This window comes from Pelophylax lessonae, assembly GCF_965119305.1.
Source record: "Pelophylax lessonae genome assembly, chromosome: 2".
In the NCBI taxonomy this organism is placed as follows: Eukaryota; Metazoa; Chordata; class Amphibia; order Anura; family Ranidae; genus Pelophylax; species Pelophylax lessonae.
The window spans coordinates 457,002,108-457,021,620 of NC_138769.1; the positions used below are offsets into that span (position 1 = coordinate 457,002,108).

A 19,513-nucleotide genomic window follows, 5' to 3' on the forward strand; every position below is an offset into this window, starting at 1 on the left:
TAATACTGTATGTTATAGGAATGTAATATATTAATGTAATTTGTAGTTGAATTATGCACAACAGACAGGAATGCGATGGATTATGATGATGCAAGTCAAAACTGGACACTTCTCACTCTTCTCATTTGTGAGACCTTCCATCCTGTATTAACAATTGTTTCTTACAACATCTCTTGTTACCCTTACCCTTACCAACTTACCCTTTTTCCTATGTACTTGCACTGTCACTGTAATGCCCTACTAACCAAACTAACCACCAACGGTCCAATGGTAACATGCATGCCAAATGATAGTCCTAGGACATACTGCTGAACATGTATTTAAAATGTATATCCAGCCAAAACAGTTTTTTTTCTTTTAACTACTTAAGCCCTGGAAGATTTTACCCCTTCCTGACCAGGGCCTATTTTGCGATTCGGCACTGCGTGACTTTAATGGACAATTGCGCAGTCGTGCAACGCTGTACCCAAATGAAATTGACGTCCTTTTTTTCCCACAAACAGAGCTTTTTTTTGGTGGTATTTGATCACCTGTGCGATTTTTTGATCATGCGCTATAAACAAAAAAAGAGCGACAATTTTGCAAATATAACAATATTTTTCAAATTTTTTTATATGAAATTGCCCCCAAAAAAATGTAAAAATCTAATTTTTTTTAACATGTTAGGCCAATTTGTTTTCTGCTACATATGTTTGGTAAAAAAAATTGCAAAAAGCGAAGTTGATTGGTTTGCGCAAAAGTTATTTCATTTACTAACTAGCGAGTAATGGCGGCGATCTGCAATTTTTTTTTTTGCGGGACTGCGACATTGCGGCGGACAGATCGGACCCTTGACTGACATTTTTGACACTTTTGGGGGTACCAGTGACATTACTACAGTAATCAGTGCTATACATATGCACTGTTACTGTAAAAATGACACTGACAGGGAAGGGGTTAACTTTATTTGAGAAGGAGGGGTTAAGTATGTCCCTAGGGGCATGCTTCTAACTGTGATTGGATGTGGCTGTGTGTGTAACTGCAGAGAAATACGATCCTGCATAGCAGGACCGTATGATCTCTGCACTTACACAGGGGAGAATGACAGGCGGCTTTGTTTACATTAGCCGCCTGCCTTTCTCCCGCTGTACCGGATGATCGCGAGTGAGCGGCGGACATCGGGTCCGCCGCTCACATGCGCGGGGGGGGTCAGTGAACGCGCTCGCCCCCTAGAGCCTCACAGGCTAGCGACGTAGTACTACGTCGCTTTGCCTGTGAGGGGCTGACTGCCGACTTAAATAGTCGTGTGGCGGTCGGCAAGAGGTTAAAGTAAAATGGTTTGGATAAATTGGGGAAGAATTAGAACCCCTGGTTAAGTTTTTCTATCTGCTATGTGGAGCATACAATATTTAGACAAAAATTTCAATAGATTGTCATTCTACATTCTCTTTCTTTCAGCATACTTCTTGTCAGCACATTAACTCATTGGCACCTTATACTGCTACCTCCTCACACACTTCGGCTCTGCAGTATGGGGACTGAAAAAGGCTGATACCAGGTCAAATCCAGAATTTAACAATGTTTATATTAAAAAAAAACCCTTTGCTTGGGTACATAGTGGGATAATTCTGCTACCTTGGGTTCTGCTGCTGCCTTTTAGGTACTAAACACTGGCAAAGAATTCTCTAAAAAAAAGCCATTATAACCTCTCCCACTCCCATCATGCTCCAGTTTTGTGATGAAGCAATATTAGGCATAATCATATAAATAGAGGAAAGGGACCTATGTTGAAATTTGCTATTCAATGAAAATGAATTAAAGAAAAAAAGATGAAGGGAAGCAAAAGAGTGCTTGGGGTTTTAGATAGCCTTGTCTCATATAGCAATAGAAAGTGTTTTTAAAGGGCTAGTGCTGCCAGTTCAGAAAGTCACAAAGGTGATAGGAATGAGTGAGAGTACACAGAGGAATACCCTAAGAGGTTTAACAGGGTGTCTCTGAAAAACCAACAGAACCAGGTTGAGATCCCACAGTGTTACAAGGAAGCGTACCGCGAAAATATTGTGTGAACAACCTATATGAAAGCTTAACTAAGGAGTGAGAGGTAAGTGATCTTTGAAAAAGTATTGTTAAGGCTGAGATTTAACCTTTCATGGGACTCAAGGCCTAATATAGATCCAGACCAGACTGGAGAAAAGATCGTATTGGTCCCAGAGTATGCTCTAGGATGGTATTTCCTTGCCTTGCACCATAACAAATAAACTTTTCAAGTGTGAAGACTTTGCGAGAAATCAAATTCCTATCTTTCAAAAGTGTAGGTATAACAGAATCAGGTAGGCTCCTGTCCTTCGGGACCTGGGATGTAATGATCAGGCAATTAAAGCAGTTGTATCCTCAAAAAACCCCTCAAAAAAACAAACCCTGCAGGACAAAGGCATAATGGGCAAGTATGCATCGCATACTAGCTCATTATGAAATACATACCTTAGAACGAAGCCCTGACACGGTTCCCCAGACACCACTGAGGCAGCTGACATTTTTGCTCGGTGTCTCTTCCGGGTTCGGTGGCTCTGGCCACTCACAGCGCGGGAGTTCACTTTCTGGCAAGGAGCCGGCAAAGAGCTCTGAAGGTCTGCCGGACCTTCAGAGCGCATGCGCCGCTGGTGTCAGCGGCTGCATGCAGGATGAATATCTCCTAAACCGTGTAGGTTTAGGAAATATTAATTTTACCTACAAGTAAGCCTTATTATAGGCTTACCTGTAGGTAAAAGTTAAAAAGCGGAGTATACTACTGCTTTAAAGGCAACAACCTGAATGATCTGGGAGGATCCATGGTAAGTCTGCCAGGTTTGAGTATCACATTTGCCTGAGCCAGAATAACCAGAATACCATTCATCTTGATCCTGTGAAGCAAATGAGAAAGAGTTTTTAGAGAAGCAAGGTATAGATAATGTTGAATTGATCCTATATATTTAACAGGGCATCCACTGCAAATGCTAGAGGATCTCTGGACTTGGGGACACGTTTTCTCTGTTTGTTAAAACCTGAAAGCCAGGAGGCCCATGTCCAGTGTTTACCACCTGTGAGAAAGGTCTTGAAACACCTTAGGGTGAAGAGATCATTCTCCTAAGACCAAACATTGATGACTGAGGATATCTGCCTGCTGTCACCCCTTGCCTGGAAATTGATCTTGTGGTTTGGTGTGTTCTGGGTCGTTTCCCTGCTGCCTGAGCCACTGGGTGATTCTTATGCTGGGCTTGCTTCTCGCTATAGTCTACCTTTTAGTATGAGACTCTTGCTCTACCCAGTGGCCAGCTGTAGTCGATTACCTTGTCCCCTGACCTATATATACCCTCTTCCACTTCCTACTAGTGCCTTAGTATAGGTTTAGCTTCCTGTTGACTACTGTTTTGTTTGATCTCGTTTACTGACCTTGGCTATTCCAGACCTTTCTTTGGATCACCCCTTCAGACTATACGGACTCTGGTTATCGAACTCGGCTGGCTCTTGACCTTTCTTTGGATTACCCCTTTGGACTATATGGACTTTGGTTATCGAACTCGGCTGGCTCTTAACTGTTCTTCGGATCACCCCTTTGGACTATACGGACTCTGGTTATCGACTCAGCACATCCCTGACCTCTCTCCTGGACTTCTCTTCCTTGGAAATCGACTTCTGACCTATCTCCCTTAACCGTGAGTCCTTTACGTTTGTTGTCTCTGAGGTTTTGCTTGTCACACTCACATTGGTGGTCCTGATATTTTGGCTGCAGGACTCCATACGCTCCTCCACCTGACACCGGGATAACAAGACTACCGGTCAGGAATCCGGAGGGATGGGTGGCATTCCTGGCTGGCTTAACACCTGCAATTTTCCACGCATAGTGAGCAGGGCTGAAAGTAAAATTCTGCCCAAGCCAGAATCCAATCAGGATCTCTTTGCACTGTGAGACTTATGATTTTAACCTTTAATGGTTGATGTATGCCACTGCCTCAGCATTATCCAGCTGAATGACCTAGCAGTCGAGAGACTCAGCATTGAAGGGATAAACAAATCTCTCAAATTTTCAGAATGTTACTTAAGAGCTTCCACTGAAAGAGTGACTGGGACTCCTCCCCAGCCTGACAAGCTGGTATCTTTTGTTTGAAGCTTCCAGACCATAGGGAGGAACAATTTCCCCAAATTAGAACTAGCCCTTTGACCAACCAGGCCAGGGGTAACCAATTTTTGGGGGTCAGGCACATCTGATGTACCAGAGACTGAGCCTTCTTGTCCCACACAGCCGGAGCGTCACGTTACAATGGTCTGGACTGTAATTGGGCATATAAAATTGCCACTATTAAGCCGAGAACCCTCATGCAGGATTGGATGACTTCTGGACTGTAGCACCCGAACATGAAAGATGAGAGCTTGGAACATTTCCTGTGGAAAAAAGACCCTAAAAGAGAAGTATATCTGTGAGAAGGCCTAGTTCAGGGGTACTCAATTAAAATTCACGGAGGTCCGGTTGGTAACATTTTCTTTCTGCAGAGGTCCGAATCTAATTTTTCTGCTATGACTCAGGTCTTTCATATCACAGCCTCCATTAAATTAATGTCCTCAGCCCCCCTTTTCCTATCACAGCCCCCCTTACATCACAACCCCCTTTCACATTAGAGCCCCCAACATTAGCAACCTGCTTACATCACAGCATCCCTTGCAATCACAACCCCCCACATCACAGCTCACCCCCGCTGACATCACAGCCCTTCACCTCAAATCACAAACCCTTCATATCACAGCCCCCTTCTCATATCACAGCCCCCCATATCATAGCCCCCAATATCACATCTCCCCCATATCACAGCCCCCTCTAGCATCACAGCCCCCATATCATAGGTCCACCCCCCCAGCACCCCCCATTGGTACGCCACTGCTTCTTTGACTTCAACAGCGGCAGGGGCGGGTGGGTGCATGCGAGGGGAGGGGGGGCAGCTGCTGCGGTCCAGATTTAGGCGCATCTGGGTCCGAACGTGGCCCGGAGTCCGCCTATCGAGGACCCTGGGCCTAGTTACTCTTAATAAAGCAATTATTCTGCTCCACTGCTGATTTAGGAAGCTTCAGAATTCACCCCAACCTCTAAAGAGTTTGAACAGTTTTCTTAAGAGTGACTGATAGAGTTTCTGCTCACTGTTCCCTTAGTAGGACATTTTCAAGGCATCCCATTATGGCAATGCCCTAAGAGCAAATCAGAACATGCACAGAGACTAGCACATTGGTAAAGACCTGAAGTGCAATGGATTGGCCATAAGGAAGAGCAATGAACTGGTAACACTGGGTGCCCACTGCAAAATGCAGGCAGAAATGATGTGATAGAAAGACGAGTACATGTAATTAGGTATCCCTGTTGTCCACACAGGTCAGGAAGTCTACCAAAAGAAGGAAAGCAATGACTGACCATATAAATTCCATATGGAAATTGTGTACAGGAAGGGAGGTGTTGAGAACCTTTAGATCCAGTAGGTGGTGAATGCCCCTCTTCACTTTGAGAACTGTAAACTGGTTTAAGTAGAATCCCCTAGAATGTCTTGGGATAAGGTGGCCACAAAAGCCAACATTTGTCTCCCCACCCTGAGAAGGGGGGCATTACCTCAGTGTGAAGAGGAATTGACTGTGAGTTTGGAAGATTGGGGAGTCTAGGACTTGCATTGGAACTAAATCCCAGGCTTGGCCTTGAACTCACTGAGAAATGGAAGGAACTCTTCTTCTCCTTCAAGTCAAAGATCTTTCCTGACTGAGGGTTACCATTCTTTTGCAGGGCTGTAAGGTTGCTCTTTACTCTGGTGATGTCCTTGATAAAGTTGACTAGGGATCACCAAAAAACGCATTCCCTAATAAAGGGCATATGCAAAAAGCCTCTTTTGATCTGATGCGCCATTGTACAGCATTGGAGATAAAGGGTCCTTTTCTTGCATAATGAAAGCAGACCCATTTTGGAAATAAGGCATATAATATAAGCTAGCCCATCAAAATTATTTTAAGGCCACAGGCCAGGTTCAGTCATAAGTGCACTTGAAAAGTTTTACCAGGCTGGGGGCTTCTGAAAGAACTGAGGCTGTTAACTTTTGGGACAGATGATACAGTTTCCTCTAAGTCCAAGCATGTGTAGACTGCTTCAATAAGGACAGAAAGTGAATTTGTTAGTTAAGCCTTCACACAAGCTTTTTATGTAAAATCTCATATAAAAAACAATAGGGTAATAGGGTACACATACAATAGGGATTGAGGCTGTGTAGAGGAGGAGAGAGCATGCTTATGACCCCCACAGTCTGAGATCTCTAATATGGCTGAAAATTGTTCTATAAACTCAGACATAGGTGCTAAATTTAAAAATGGCACCGTGCTTCATTACCACCACTGGCCTACAACCAAAAGTGTAGAGGCTGCAAAGCCAACAATAACCTCTATGGGTAATAGCAGACACACAATGGTAAGCATACCCCAGGCTCCCTTCAAAGGAAAATGTCCTAAACTTAATGCACCGAGGGGTCCAGAAGATCCCTGTAAGCAGAAGAGTGGCAGGCAGTAATCAGGGGAACAAGCCCCCACTCCCAGTGGGCAAACTCCCCAAGAAGTCTTCACCAGAAAGGTGCAGCATTGCCCTGGACCTGTAAAGTATTCTGCAGCAACTTCCATGTTACACAAAGGGGTTGATTTACTAGAACTGAAGAGAGCAAAATCTGGTGCAGCTGTGCAATGTAGCCAATCAGCTTCTAACTTTAGCTTCATCAATTAAGAAAACCTTAAAGCTGATTGGTTTCTATGCAGAGCTATACCAGAATTTGCACTTTCCATTTTTAGTAAATCAACCCTAAACTATTTAGGAGGGCACATTATTGGCTGACCCCATGTCATCCTCAGAGCTTTGTTTGCCAGTGGCAATCCCCTAAAAACAGAAGTATAATCCAATATACCAAAGTGACTTCACCCTGTATCTTTTAATACGTGATTAAGTAATACAATTATTTATGTTTTAATGATTACAGAACTGTGTTAGTTGTGTGTTTTATTTTGGCCTAGCGTTCAGCTTTACGACCAGGGCTGCATTACTCCAAATCGTGTTCAGCAGCTACAAAAGCTCAAGAAGCTTCAGAACTGTTTTTATAAATGTTCATCTGTGTGGCGAAAAAAGATGGGGCTTCTTGTGACAACAGATTACCCATAGCAAACAGCTGCATTGGAAAAGAGAAGTCAGTAGGGCACAGCGAAGTGAAGGATTGTGAAAAGGAAGAAAAAAGATAAATATATTTAACTGAGATTGATTTACTAAAACTAGAGAGTGCAAAATCTGGTGCAACTCTGCATGATAGCCAATCAGCTTCTAACCCCAGATTGTTCACTTAAACTTTGACAGTAAAACCTGGATGCTGATTGGTTTCTCTGCAGAGCTGCGCCAGATTTTGCCCTCTCCGGTTTTAGTAAATCAACCCCTCTTTGTAATAAAGGTGAACGTGAGCCTTAACAACTTGGGAGAGTTGCTTAGCCGAGCAGAAAGGGATATCTCTTCAGTTATAGTGACAGAAGGATGGGGTTTTCCACATAACTATGAAATGTGGTTTACAATCTTGAATGCTATCACATAGTTTGTGTCTAGTACTATGACAATTAGGTGGGTGTCTGGTTCCAGTTGCCACTGTTATGGTAGGTCCATTAGGTCATATACAGTATATCCAGAGACAACATACTAACAATGCAAAATTACGCTATATCCTTAATATAGTCAACCCTCCTTGACAGCATAAGGAAACAAAAGATTTGTTTATAGGTGATATACAGACATGTTTGAAATGATGACAGAATTAAGTGAAGAGACAAATATTGTCTTAGGAGAGGTAACAATAGGAACATGATAAATTTCACTGCATATTGAAAACAGCTAGTGGGGAGTCCCAGAGCAATTAAAATTCAACGAAATAGTAATGAACCACAGCCAAATGTTAACCTTTTGAACATAGGTTTCTGTCAGCTCTTAAGAATCCCTTGTGCCATTCCATATCTCTTGTGTCAGTCAGTTGTTGTGACACAGTGAATATTTAATGAAGCATGCTCTTTTCTGGTTTACCAGTAAGATAAAAAAATGTATCAAACTCACTATACTATTTACAATAATGAAGAGTGGAATCATTTATAACACGTTTGCATTATCACATTATACCTAGAAATCAAGAGGACTGGCTGGGCAGCTCCACTACTTTATCTACCAGCTTTTTTTCCCTGCCCTGTGTGGAAATAAAGGATGACTTTCTTTTGCATGAAAGAAAAAGGATGATTTTTAAACGCTTCCCGCTCGCGTCATTGTAAAATCACGGCGGGGCGGGAACACCATTGTCCTGGGACGATGTCATATGATGTTGCCCCGAGAATTGAGAATGCGCCTCGCGCAGCTGCTCCGGCCACACTTTAGCACAATCTGTCACCCGTTGCATCCACCTGCACACAGCGGATGTCACTACACCGACTCGCTGCATGTGTCATGTGATCGATGTGCCAATCACAGCAAACCACATGACAATTGTAAACAATGAATGGCTTCCTTTCATTCCATTCATTGTCCACAAGTGTGTTGCTAGCTGTGATTGGTCAGTGTGAATACATGGTACAAACAGGGCCATTTCAAGCCCGTTAGTACTATGTGATTAGCTGTGACAAATCACCAGTGACCTGTCTACACATTGTCTTTCAGAAAAAATATTTGCTTATAGCAGTGAAATTAAAAAAAAAGAAAAATCCTGATCAAATCCCCAGAGTGGTACAGTGTTACTATGGTAACACTGTATTGCTCTGGTCACAGTATGTTAAGAAAAGTAAAAAAAAAAATAGATACTGTATATTTAAAAAATAGAAATATATATATATATATATATATATATATATATATATATATATATATATATATATATATTTTTTTTTTTTATTTATTTTTTTTTAAGCATACAGTCACCAGTCAGTGTTCCTGGTCACTGCCACACCAGTTATATGATGACACTGTACTGCATAGGTGACAGTATGAAAAAAAATGAAAAGAAATGTAAAAAAAAAATATTTTCTTAAACAAAAAGTGACAAAAAATGACAATTTTACAAAACATGCCATGCCTTTTTCTAAATACCTCAGACTGTCTACTTTTCAAAAAGGTCATTTGAGGGATATTTGTACTGCCCTGGCATTTTCGGGCCTCAAGAAATTAGATAGGCCGTCAGAACATCAGGATTGATCAATTTTTAGATATGTGTACCATAGTATGTAGACGCTATAACTCTCCTGCAGACTAAGTAATAAACACTGATTTGGGTAATTTTCACTAAAGAAATGTGGCAGAATACAATTTGGCCTAAATGTATGAAGAAAATTATTTATTTGCAAAATTTTTTAACAGAAACAAAGAAAAACATGTTTTTGTTTCCAAAATGTATGGCCTTTTTGTGTTTATAGCGCAAAAAATAAAAACCCAGTGATGATTAAGTACAACCAAAAGAAAGCTCTATTTGTATGAAAACAGTGATAAACATTTCTTATGGATACAGTATTGCATGCCTGCACAATTGTCATTCAAAGTGCAACAGTGCTGAAAGCTGAAAATTTGCCAGAGCAGGAAGGGAGTAAAAGTGCCCAGTAGGTAAGTAGTTAAAGGGCATGTGATTAGAAATGAGTAAACTGAATTGCGTGAATTTGTCCTTGACCGCATTTTATGCCAACCTAGTAAAAATCCAATTTTGTGCACCTATGTGAGTGAAAAAAGCAAAAAATATATAAGGTTCCTGTGTAATTTTTCCTCTTCCTACACTGGAAATGTGGCTTGCTGTGTTTTTAATGAGCAAAATATTAAATTTCGACTACTATTTGAAAGAGAAAACATTGCAGACTGAAGTTTAATCCATTTCTGACTAGTGACGTACTGGTACTTTGTTGGATTGGAAGGTGATATCTTGGTCATGGCTGCAGCTGCAGTACTGATCGAGATATCATTTTTAGGGCTGACAATTCCCTTCAATTTAATAGTAATCCTAGCAGCGAAGAAGCTGCTGGATTACTTTTACAGGTGGTGGCAGTGCTGTATTTTGGCCTAGGCCAACAAGGCCCAGGCCTAGGGCAGCACTTTGCAGGGGGGCAGCAAAAAAGCTGCACCTTGCACAAAAAAAAAAAAAACAGCCTTCTCCCGACTCTAGCATGAAAAGGGTCCCTGCCCGCTTACGCTACACTTTCAGTATAATGCCAGTCCTATGGGGAGAGTTGGGCCGGAGGGCAGGGTCCGGGAGGAAAATCAGTCTGGCACCCCCATAAAGCGGTCACACTGCTACCTGCCGGTATGATAATACCGGCCAGTGAGGACATTTGGACAGACCGCAGGCCGCCGACCACACTTAATACAACTGGCCGACGGCAGCCAATGATAAGTGTGGCACTGCAGCCTAAAGCTCCCCTACCCTCCTCCGCCCCCAGGTATGGCAGGCATCATGTCAATAATATAATTTCATTTCTTTAAACATCCTTGTCCTTGAGCGAGCATATTGAATTGCATCATATACAATTAAGACTTTTAATTGTATACGATTTCAATAATATTTCGAAATTGCTCACCTCAAATGTGCTATCCCAATATATCACTGGGTTAGTAAGATTACTCCTATCTTTTAGGATATTTGGACTTGTGTTTGCTGCCACTGATTATTTCACTTATTTGTATAATGACTATGGACTTCCTATTCATTATACAAATACGTGAAATAATCCTATAACTACAATCAGTGGCAGCAAACACAAGTCCAAATATCTTGAAATAAAGGAGTAATCTTACTAATCCAGTGACATAAGGCTGCACTGATGGACACTTATATGCTGCTCTGATGGCTACTGAGGAGGTGGCAATAGTGGGTACTGATAAACTGCACTCATGGACACTAATGAGGCTGCACTGATAAGGCAGCACTGATATGGCTGCACTGATGGGCACTGATAGACTGTGGTTGTGGTCTGTGGTTTACAGATGACAGCGTGGGTCATAAACAGGAAGGGGTGTGGCCTTTACAGGAAGGGGTGGGTCATATTTAAATTAGGGGGTGCACAAGTTTAGTCAGGCCGGAAGCACTTCTGGTTTGGGGCTCATGTAAGCAATCTGTTACCAGCTTGAACAAGCATCTGATCAAACTGATCTTCGTTTGATAAGATGCTTTGGTGGATGAAAGAGAGATTTGGGGTCTACTAGGCCCATGGCCCATGCTATCCCAAGGAATGTTGTTCATCCTTTGTAATAGCAATTAAAGCACTAAAAAAAAAAAAAAAAAACATTTAAAGATACAGTGTAATTTTTATTTTTTTTAAATAAAATAAATAATAAAGGAAAATGTTAAAGCGCCCCAGTCTCCCATGCTCGTGCGCAATGGCGAACACAAACAATAATAACCTGATGAATACATTTAGAATAAGATTGGTCTTTTGTGGAATTTACTATTAGAAAAACATCAGCAGGGGTTTGCTAGACCCATGGACCATACCCACCATGACCTAAAACGTAGCTCTTATTTGACAGCTATATAAAAACCCATAATATGAATGAAAGTCACAATAAACTCCCAGGTGTATGACCTTATAGGGCAATGTAGGACTAGTGCATAATTATGATATAATAATCATAAAAAATGTATACAATTGCCTTCATTATAGGGAGATAAACACGGTATTTCAACAAACAGCAGATATACTTTTAGCTGTTGTTGGTCAATCTTATTGTCTGAGTGGAGATGTGTACAGGGTAGAGTCAGTATCTTGACCACATACCACTACCTACAGCCATGGTTGCTATTTTTCTTTCCTCATATAAGATGGCACTCAGGTACTCCCTCCTTCCATGGTCAGCTACTATCTAGAGTTTGTAGATGCTTTAAATTCTGAAAATCATCCAAGAACAATTCATATGTAGAACATCAGCTGTTTATGAAGACTGGAATGCCCACGGCTATGATTAGATAAACTCTATGTTTGGATTAGCACTGGAGAGTGGTGAGTCACTGTCCAAAGTCCAGCACTGCCTTACAAAAATGTTCATAAATTCCATTGGCACCCTATAGAATGCCTAGTTGATAGTCCCTGTTGTCTGTAGAGTCATTTCACCATCAGCATCACTATCTATATATTTGAAGGCACATCTCATTGTTTATTCACATCAGTAAAATATGCCTGGGTCAAATGCAGTAATTAAAACTCTGAAGGCTCAGAAATTAAAAGTTTATTTTTTCTAGGAAGGCTAAATAGGGATATACACAATCCAAAAATCTAGGCTACAAAATTTGAAAGTAATAATACAAAAAGAGGGGTATCTATCCCTGAAAATATAGTGAAAAGTCCACAGAGGGACAAGGGGGGAATTTGGACTATGCAATACCAAATGAAGAAAAATCTAATAGAGAATAGAAATGTAAATATTAGAAATTAATATTCTATTATATTAATATATATTGATACAAAAAGCAGTAAAATACATCCCCCTAGGGGCTTCTGTGTCCACTACTTTCGACATTTATATTTATATCAGGGGCCTTCCCGTATATATACATTATTGTCCTCCTGTATGCTTTCATGGTTTTTTATCTTACCCAACAATGATCTTTCATTGATGTATTTTACTGCATTTTGTATCAATAAAAAATATTTTTTAGAATATTAATTTCCAATATTTACATTTCTATTCTCTATTACATTTTTCTTTATTTGGTATCACATAGTCCCAATTCCCCCCTTGTCCCTCTGTGGACTTTTCACAGGGATAGACACAAAGAGTGAATTGAAGCTATTCAATTATTATTATTATTATTAATAGTAATAATAATACATATTATTATTTATTATTATTTATATATTATTATTTATCATGCTAAAAGGCAACTACTGTGCCTGCTGATGATAGATGTCCCCTAACACTGAAAAACCAAAGTGAAAATATGGATATGAACCAGCACGGTGAATCATACAGTGAAAAATTGTGCGAAGCCCTTCATTTTTTTGTTTGAAATTGCTGATTCATACTATAGTTGTTTGCCACAAATAATGACTTTTGACAAGGGTAATGATAAACATATAACACAATAACAAGCATGCAATATTCCCTGACAACTGAAAGATGCTTTTACGAGAACAAGATGCCACCTTGATATTGTTATACTAAAGAAACCAGCAACATGAAATACTGTCACTATTTCAATAGACATTTTAGAATATAATGGATACATAAAGGTTACCAGACCAACGAGTTATGCATTTAGATGGCTAATGGAAGAGCAGTGTAGTAACTGGGTGACTTCATGAGCTTTCACAGAGGTTAAACATGTAAAGTTACTTGAAAAACTTCCCCTTGTTACCTCATTGTAAACATTTGCCTCCAACAGGGTCACAATGAAATGAAAAAAAAAAAAAAAAATGACCCACTGATACTTGAGGTCACACAGAAGAGCTTTAAAGGATTTGTCACTTCTGAAATATCTCTTACATTCCCATTGAGAATCAAGCTGTAAGGCCAACCTATCTCCTAACTGATCTTGGTGCTGATTATTCTTTATATAAACGTACATTTATTTCCCTGCCCTCCTTTGCACTTTAAGCATAGAATATAGTTACCTACAGTTAGATGTCTGGAGCTCTTCACTCTACAGTGTTCCAAATGCTGCCTAGCCCTTAACTGAAATCTTCAAAAATGAATTGGTCTTCTTTGGTGCATCAGGAAAAGAGAAAAGGATGTACACCGCTCCAAGGCTGCCTGCAACTAGTGATCCCAGGAAGGGCTGTGGTAATCCTAAAGCTGGGTGCTCGCTAAGGTCTGTAACCTTAAAAATCCATATAGCAAGAAGAGAAAGGCGGCACCTCCAGCAGTAAAGGAAAACTATATTTTATTGAAGAATCTTAGGTCCAAAACCCGACACACAGGATTCAGCAGATGCGTTTCACACACGCGCTTCTTTGGTGCATGCTCACAGACTGTGACTGTAAAGATCAGGGGTTTTCTAAAGATTCAGCATAGGGGAAGAGGCTTCCATTCCTTTTGAGGAAAGCAAACCATAAACCTGTTTGACTCTGCAAGTACACATTAGAATATTTGTGCAGGTTTTAGGCAGATGCTGCTGTGTGGAGCTTGGCAAGCCACATGGAGATGAACTCTGGATAGTGCCTCTGGTAAAATATGCTTTGGTCAGAATGCTGGGGCTGGGGCTTTCAGAACTTTCTGTCAAAACCATTCCCCTTGATCCTTCTCTTCTTAGGTCCCCAAACTGGCACTCCTGGCCTCTCCCCCCTGCTAAGTAACCTCACAGCAAGCAGCTTGCTATGGGGTCACCCGACAGGCTCGCTCCCAAGCCGCTGCTCTGCATGTCCATTCACACACAGAGCCACGGCTCGGCCCTGCCCCCTCTCTCTTCTCATTTAATCACTGGCTGTAATTGCCAATGAGGAGGGAGAGTCCTCAGACAGTCAAGGCTCTTGTACACCTGTATTGCAGGGGGGCTGCTGCACAGGGAAGGTTTTTTTTTTATCTTCATGCATAAAATGCATGAAGGTAAAAAACCTTGAGCCTTTAAAATTACTTTAATTGAACAAGCTGAAGTTAGAAGCTGATTTGCTACCGTGCACAACTGTACCAGATTTTGCACCCTCCAGTTTTAGTAAGTCAACCCCTGTATGTATCTTCTTTAATACATTTTTCTTACCTGCCCAAGAGCAACTTTATTTGGGTTGGACATGAATTATACATGCCAAGATTGTACAGATTAGTGGCTTTGTGTACAATTTTGGCATGCTTTGGTTGAACAAAGAGACAGAGCTAAAGAGGGAGCTTGCAGATATCACATGACTAGAGGGTAGGTAAGTCCTGTACACTACAATATTAGATAAGGCAGCACTGTTAAAACTATTCAGTGATTCGGTGAAGATTTAGTCTATTATTACAATGTTACAATACTTATTATTACTGGTTACCAGGGGCAGACATACAGGGGTTGCAGGAGTTGCCATGGCCCAGGAGGGCCCCCTGTATGTATAGAGAGGAGGAGCAGCTGAGACCGAGGCTCCCCGATCCTCAACCGAACTGTAAATCGGCACTGAGGGAGCTGGTCTAACGTTGGAAAGTGAAAAAACAGTGTGTGCTTACAATTTTTTTAGGGCTTGTTCATAGTACCACAAGAAAATGCTGTTCCTCTAAAAAGCTATCCATGCTCATATCGTTTTTCAGAAGCATTTGAAAGGCGGTGAAAAGGCAATATGATTTAACCCCCTAAATGCATCATCACTATGCTGCAATTGCGTGTGCAAATGCAATGTGGTTGTAGTGCAGCCCCATTCACCGGTGGGTATACTTTCAGCAGCAACCACAGCATGTGTCCACCCCCAGCTGCTGCCTCTGCAGCTATAGGGTGAACAGTTGGGGTGGTAAAAACACGGTTAAAGCATGTGATTTTACCACCCCTCAACCTCACATGTGAACAGGCCCTTGGTTCACATCTGTGCAGCTGTGTGCTGCGTATAGGGCAGCAAATTTATTTCAGTGGGCTGCCCCACAGTAACACTGGCAAACATGGTGCATGTTCCCTATGTGTAGGGGTACCATTAAGAATGAATGAAACCCCGCATGTTTGTCTGTGTGTCAGGAACATGTGCAATTTTGCACATATTCTGTGACATAATGTGAAGCAAGCCTTAGAATAGGGGGCCTCTAGACTGAAAATACTTTCAAGATGCCCTGACTGGAAAAAGATGGAGAAAAACCAGCATAGAGGAACCCGTCTCTCCATTTTCCTCCTGCAGCATCTGAATGCCTTTCGGAGGGAGAGGAGGAGAAGCGGGGAGAAATTAAGAGATTTATATGCAGCTGTCCCCACATCTCCTCCTATGCAGCTTCTTCCTGCCGTTCTTTTTCCTGACCCCCCCCTCGTTCCTACAGCTCTGCAAGGTTCCCCCCCCCCTTCCCTCTCCCACGGCTGTTGCAGGGGATCTGTCAGGATGAAGCCTTTTATGAATGGAGAGTCAGTGATCCATACCGATCACTGGCTCTGTCTATTCATAACTGAAACATAGTAAACTGTGTTTGCAATGCTTCAATATGTGAATGAATGGGAAGCTCTGTACAGAGCTATCCCTATCCAATTATTCTGTGCAGCTGAGGCTTCAGAGAAGGAAATGGAAAGCTGTGTCTCAAAGGTGGAACATCAGAGGTTTGTTTAGACTCCTGATATTTCACCAAATCCCCCCAACAGGGCTCCCAAAAATTGTAAAATATATTAAAAAAAATAATATTGTAAAAAAAAATGAGTAAAGCAAATGGTAGAAAAATGTATTTAAAATAAAAAACTACTGACCCAAGTGGCAGAACTACCACACAAACATCACACTTGCGACTGGCCCTGGCGCTCTGCCACCAGGCTGGGAGGGAAGGGCCCTTTATGGTTTCTTGCATTGGGGCCCTGAAGGTTCTAGTTACACCACTGCTGGTTACAATAGTTCATTAGTGAGTGCTTCTCTTTAAAATATCAAAAAATTGTCCCATACCCAAGAAGTATTAATACGAATACCATCATAGTAAACTAAAAATAAATAAATGCGGAAATGTAATAAATACATATAAATCCTTCAATAATTCACTCACCTTAGGCCATATAAAACTGTCCCATCTGGATGGAGACGGATCATACGGTTTTTCACTGTAACCCCGTGAACAAAAGACTTTTTGTCATTTAGAAAATACGTGTCAGGAACCCACAGCTGATCTGCCACTCGGTTGTCAAGAGTGAGGTTAAGTGGGATTCCGGTATAAGCTAATCTCTTGTCTCTCCAGTACTGCTGGAAATACATTGTCAGAGTATAGTCCTGTAAAGAGAAAAGATACAATTGAGTAAATGCTTTCTTGTGATTTATATCCTCTATTTCTCTAGATGATATACATTTTCCTAAACCTAGGAAAACTCAAGTCACTGTACTGCAATCATTATCTATGTATTGCTTTTCACAGGTACCATAAAACCATATTTTGCTTGCTCTTCTAGACTTTTTTCCTTCTGGCAGCACAGTTTTGGCAAAAACAATGCTTGACTTGTGACAAGAGCTTGGCAGCTAATTCATTTAATTGGCCAGAATAATAATTTAAAGGCGCATTTTCATGCATTTAGATGCATATAAGGATTTTTTTCTGTCAAAATTCTGCTGCAGAATGCACTGGCTGTAAGTTTTTTTTCTGCCCCTAAACATCCCTGTAAATGCATATATGTGCATGGATACATAGGTTAACATAAAGGAAGATTTAGAGACAGGAAAAAAAAAAAAAAACAACAGACGCTCATAGGAGCAGTAGAAAAAATGTCCAGTGTGCATGAGGCCCTACAACTCCTGCCTTCAGCCTGCCTAGAGGACAATGAATCAATACAATTTAATATTTTCAGTGAAGAGACAAATGGCCTAGGTAGTGTTAAAGCTGAAACGAGAAAAAACAAAGTGATATACAGTAGCTGAGCTGTGCAATGTAATAAAGGTGTGTGAAACTCAAGAATAATTGAAGAGTACAAATCCTTTGGCTTATAAAACAATTAACGTGTATTGCACTTCAGAAAAATAAGGTCCTACGGAATTATAATTTGTTTTGGAGTAAACACAGTTGCCATGATGTGATCTTTGCAATTACCAGTAGTCAGTTACCTGGAGATTATATTGGTGCAATTTACAATATAGATATTATTATTCACTCATGAACATACCAAATGTATACATCATACAGCAGTATCAAAGATCGAATTTGTGAGGTGGTTACCACTGATCACGCAGGCAAAAACAACAGGAATTTACAGACAACATCAAATTCAGAATTGTATGTATCTATGGAATTCCTAAAGTCACCTCTATGCAGCAATTGTTTGTACCTCAAAATATAGCAAAAGTTATTGATTAAATGTGTTAGCCTTTCCAGTATCAAACATATGAGTTAGGTTTTTTGGCCATTTTAGAATTGCTTCTCATCAATATTTGCCTTCAAAAAATAAAAAACCCCAACTGATACCACTGAAAAATTAGTATGTCTCAAGCCAAAGCTTGCTTGGCAATACCAAATGGAACTGAGTATTTGAAATGTGCAACTTTTAACACAACTCTGGTAACACTCTCCCAAGCCATTTATTAACTGGAGCATAAAGAACAAACACAATAGCTTTTACTTCTGAAGAAGGGCTCCATGAGGACATTAAAACCTTCTGTAAATTGTTTTTAATTAGTAATTTTCATTTACCTCTGTCTCACAACATGTATTAATTGAAGCACAAAGAATAATAAAATAGTGTATACTACTAAAAAAGAGCACAATAAGGGCCCAGAAAACTCTGTAGATGTGTATTAACTCTTTTGCTGCCAGCTCTTTATGTTGTAGAGACTTGACAGCAGTGAGTTTTGCACAAGCTCCGTTAGCTCCAGCCTCTGGGAGTGTGTGTACAGTATATCTGACAAGCCCACTGTCGGCTGTCAAATGGAAGCAATGTTTCCAAACCCCACAGGTAACAGGCACCCCCCCCCTGCCATGTATCCTAGGCTCTGATGCCCAGGAGCGGCATGGCGGGTGCTACTGGGCAGAGGGGGGGGGGCTGATCTAACATCCATCCGCTTTACTCCACTTCTTCTTGCTCACCCAGAATCATTGTGTAAAACCTCACTTCTGGGTCACCCTTTTTTCACTTTCCCTTGCCTGTATGGCTGAGGCAGAAGCTGAATAAATGTGATCTGTATTCCATCAGCTTCACTGGAGGGCAGGAGAGACATCAGGGGTCTTTTGAACCCATAATATCTCATTTAAGAATGCCAAAACATCATCACATAGGGGACATTTTGTCCCTTATGTGATGGAAAAAATTTTAACAAAAAAAAAGTAAATGATTACAAGATTAAAAGTTACATGGACACACTTAAACCCCACCCCCTACATTTTTGGTGCCCTCCCATTGTCGCGTAAAAACTTTAATGCACGCTTCAGGGGAATCTATGCACAAAAACGGCGACTAAGCTGTACATATTACATATCACCGTGCATATCAAAGTGAGAGCAATTATTCTAGCATCACAGCACCTAGGTAACTGTAATTTAATGACCTGTAGGGGCATGTAAAGCCTCACATAGGGAAAATATGGGGTACTGAAGTTTGTCGCTATTTCAGGAGTGTACACAATTTTAAGGCTTGACATGTTGAGTATTTCTTTATCTCTTTTATATTTTACCAAAATTAGGTAGATTATTGTCTTTATGTGCTTTAAAATGATCTTTAGTGTGTTTCCTACTGAAATACGCTAATGTTGTGTAATGTGTGAATGCGCTAATATCTTGTAACATGAAAAAATTGGTAAGTAGTAGGGATGGGCCAAACGACCCCTATTCAGTTTGCACTAGAACTTTCGAACATAACGAAAGTTCACAAACTGAATGACGAACCCCGTTGAGGTCTACAGGACCCGAACTGTAAAAATCAAAAGTGCCCATTTTGAAGGCTTATAT

General features: G+C 40.8%; 1 protein-coding gene across 2 annotated transcripts in view; it reads right to left on the reverse strand.

Annotated features, from left to right (window-relative positions):
* Positions 1-19,513, reverse strand: part of GABRB3 (gamma-aminobutyric acid type A receptor subunit beta3) — a 311,261-nt gene that overhangs the window by 90,990 nt on the left and 200,758 nt on the right. For both annotated transcript variants that reach the window (XM_082244512.1, XM_082244511.1), the window contains exon 4: positions 16,637-16,857. In XM_082244512.1, coding sequence (XP_082100638.1) covers positions 16,637-16,857 — 221 coding nt within the window. The remainder of the gene's footprint in view (positions 1-16,636; positions 16,858-19,513) is intronic.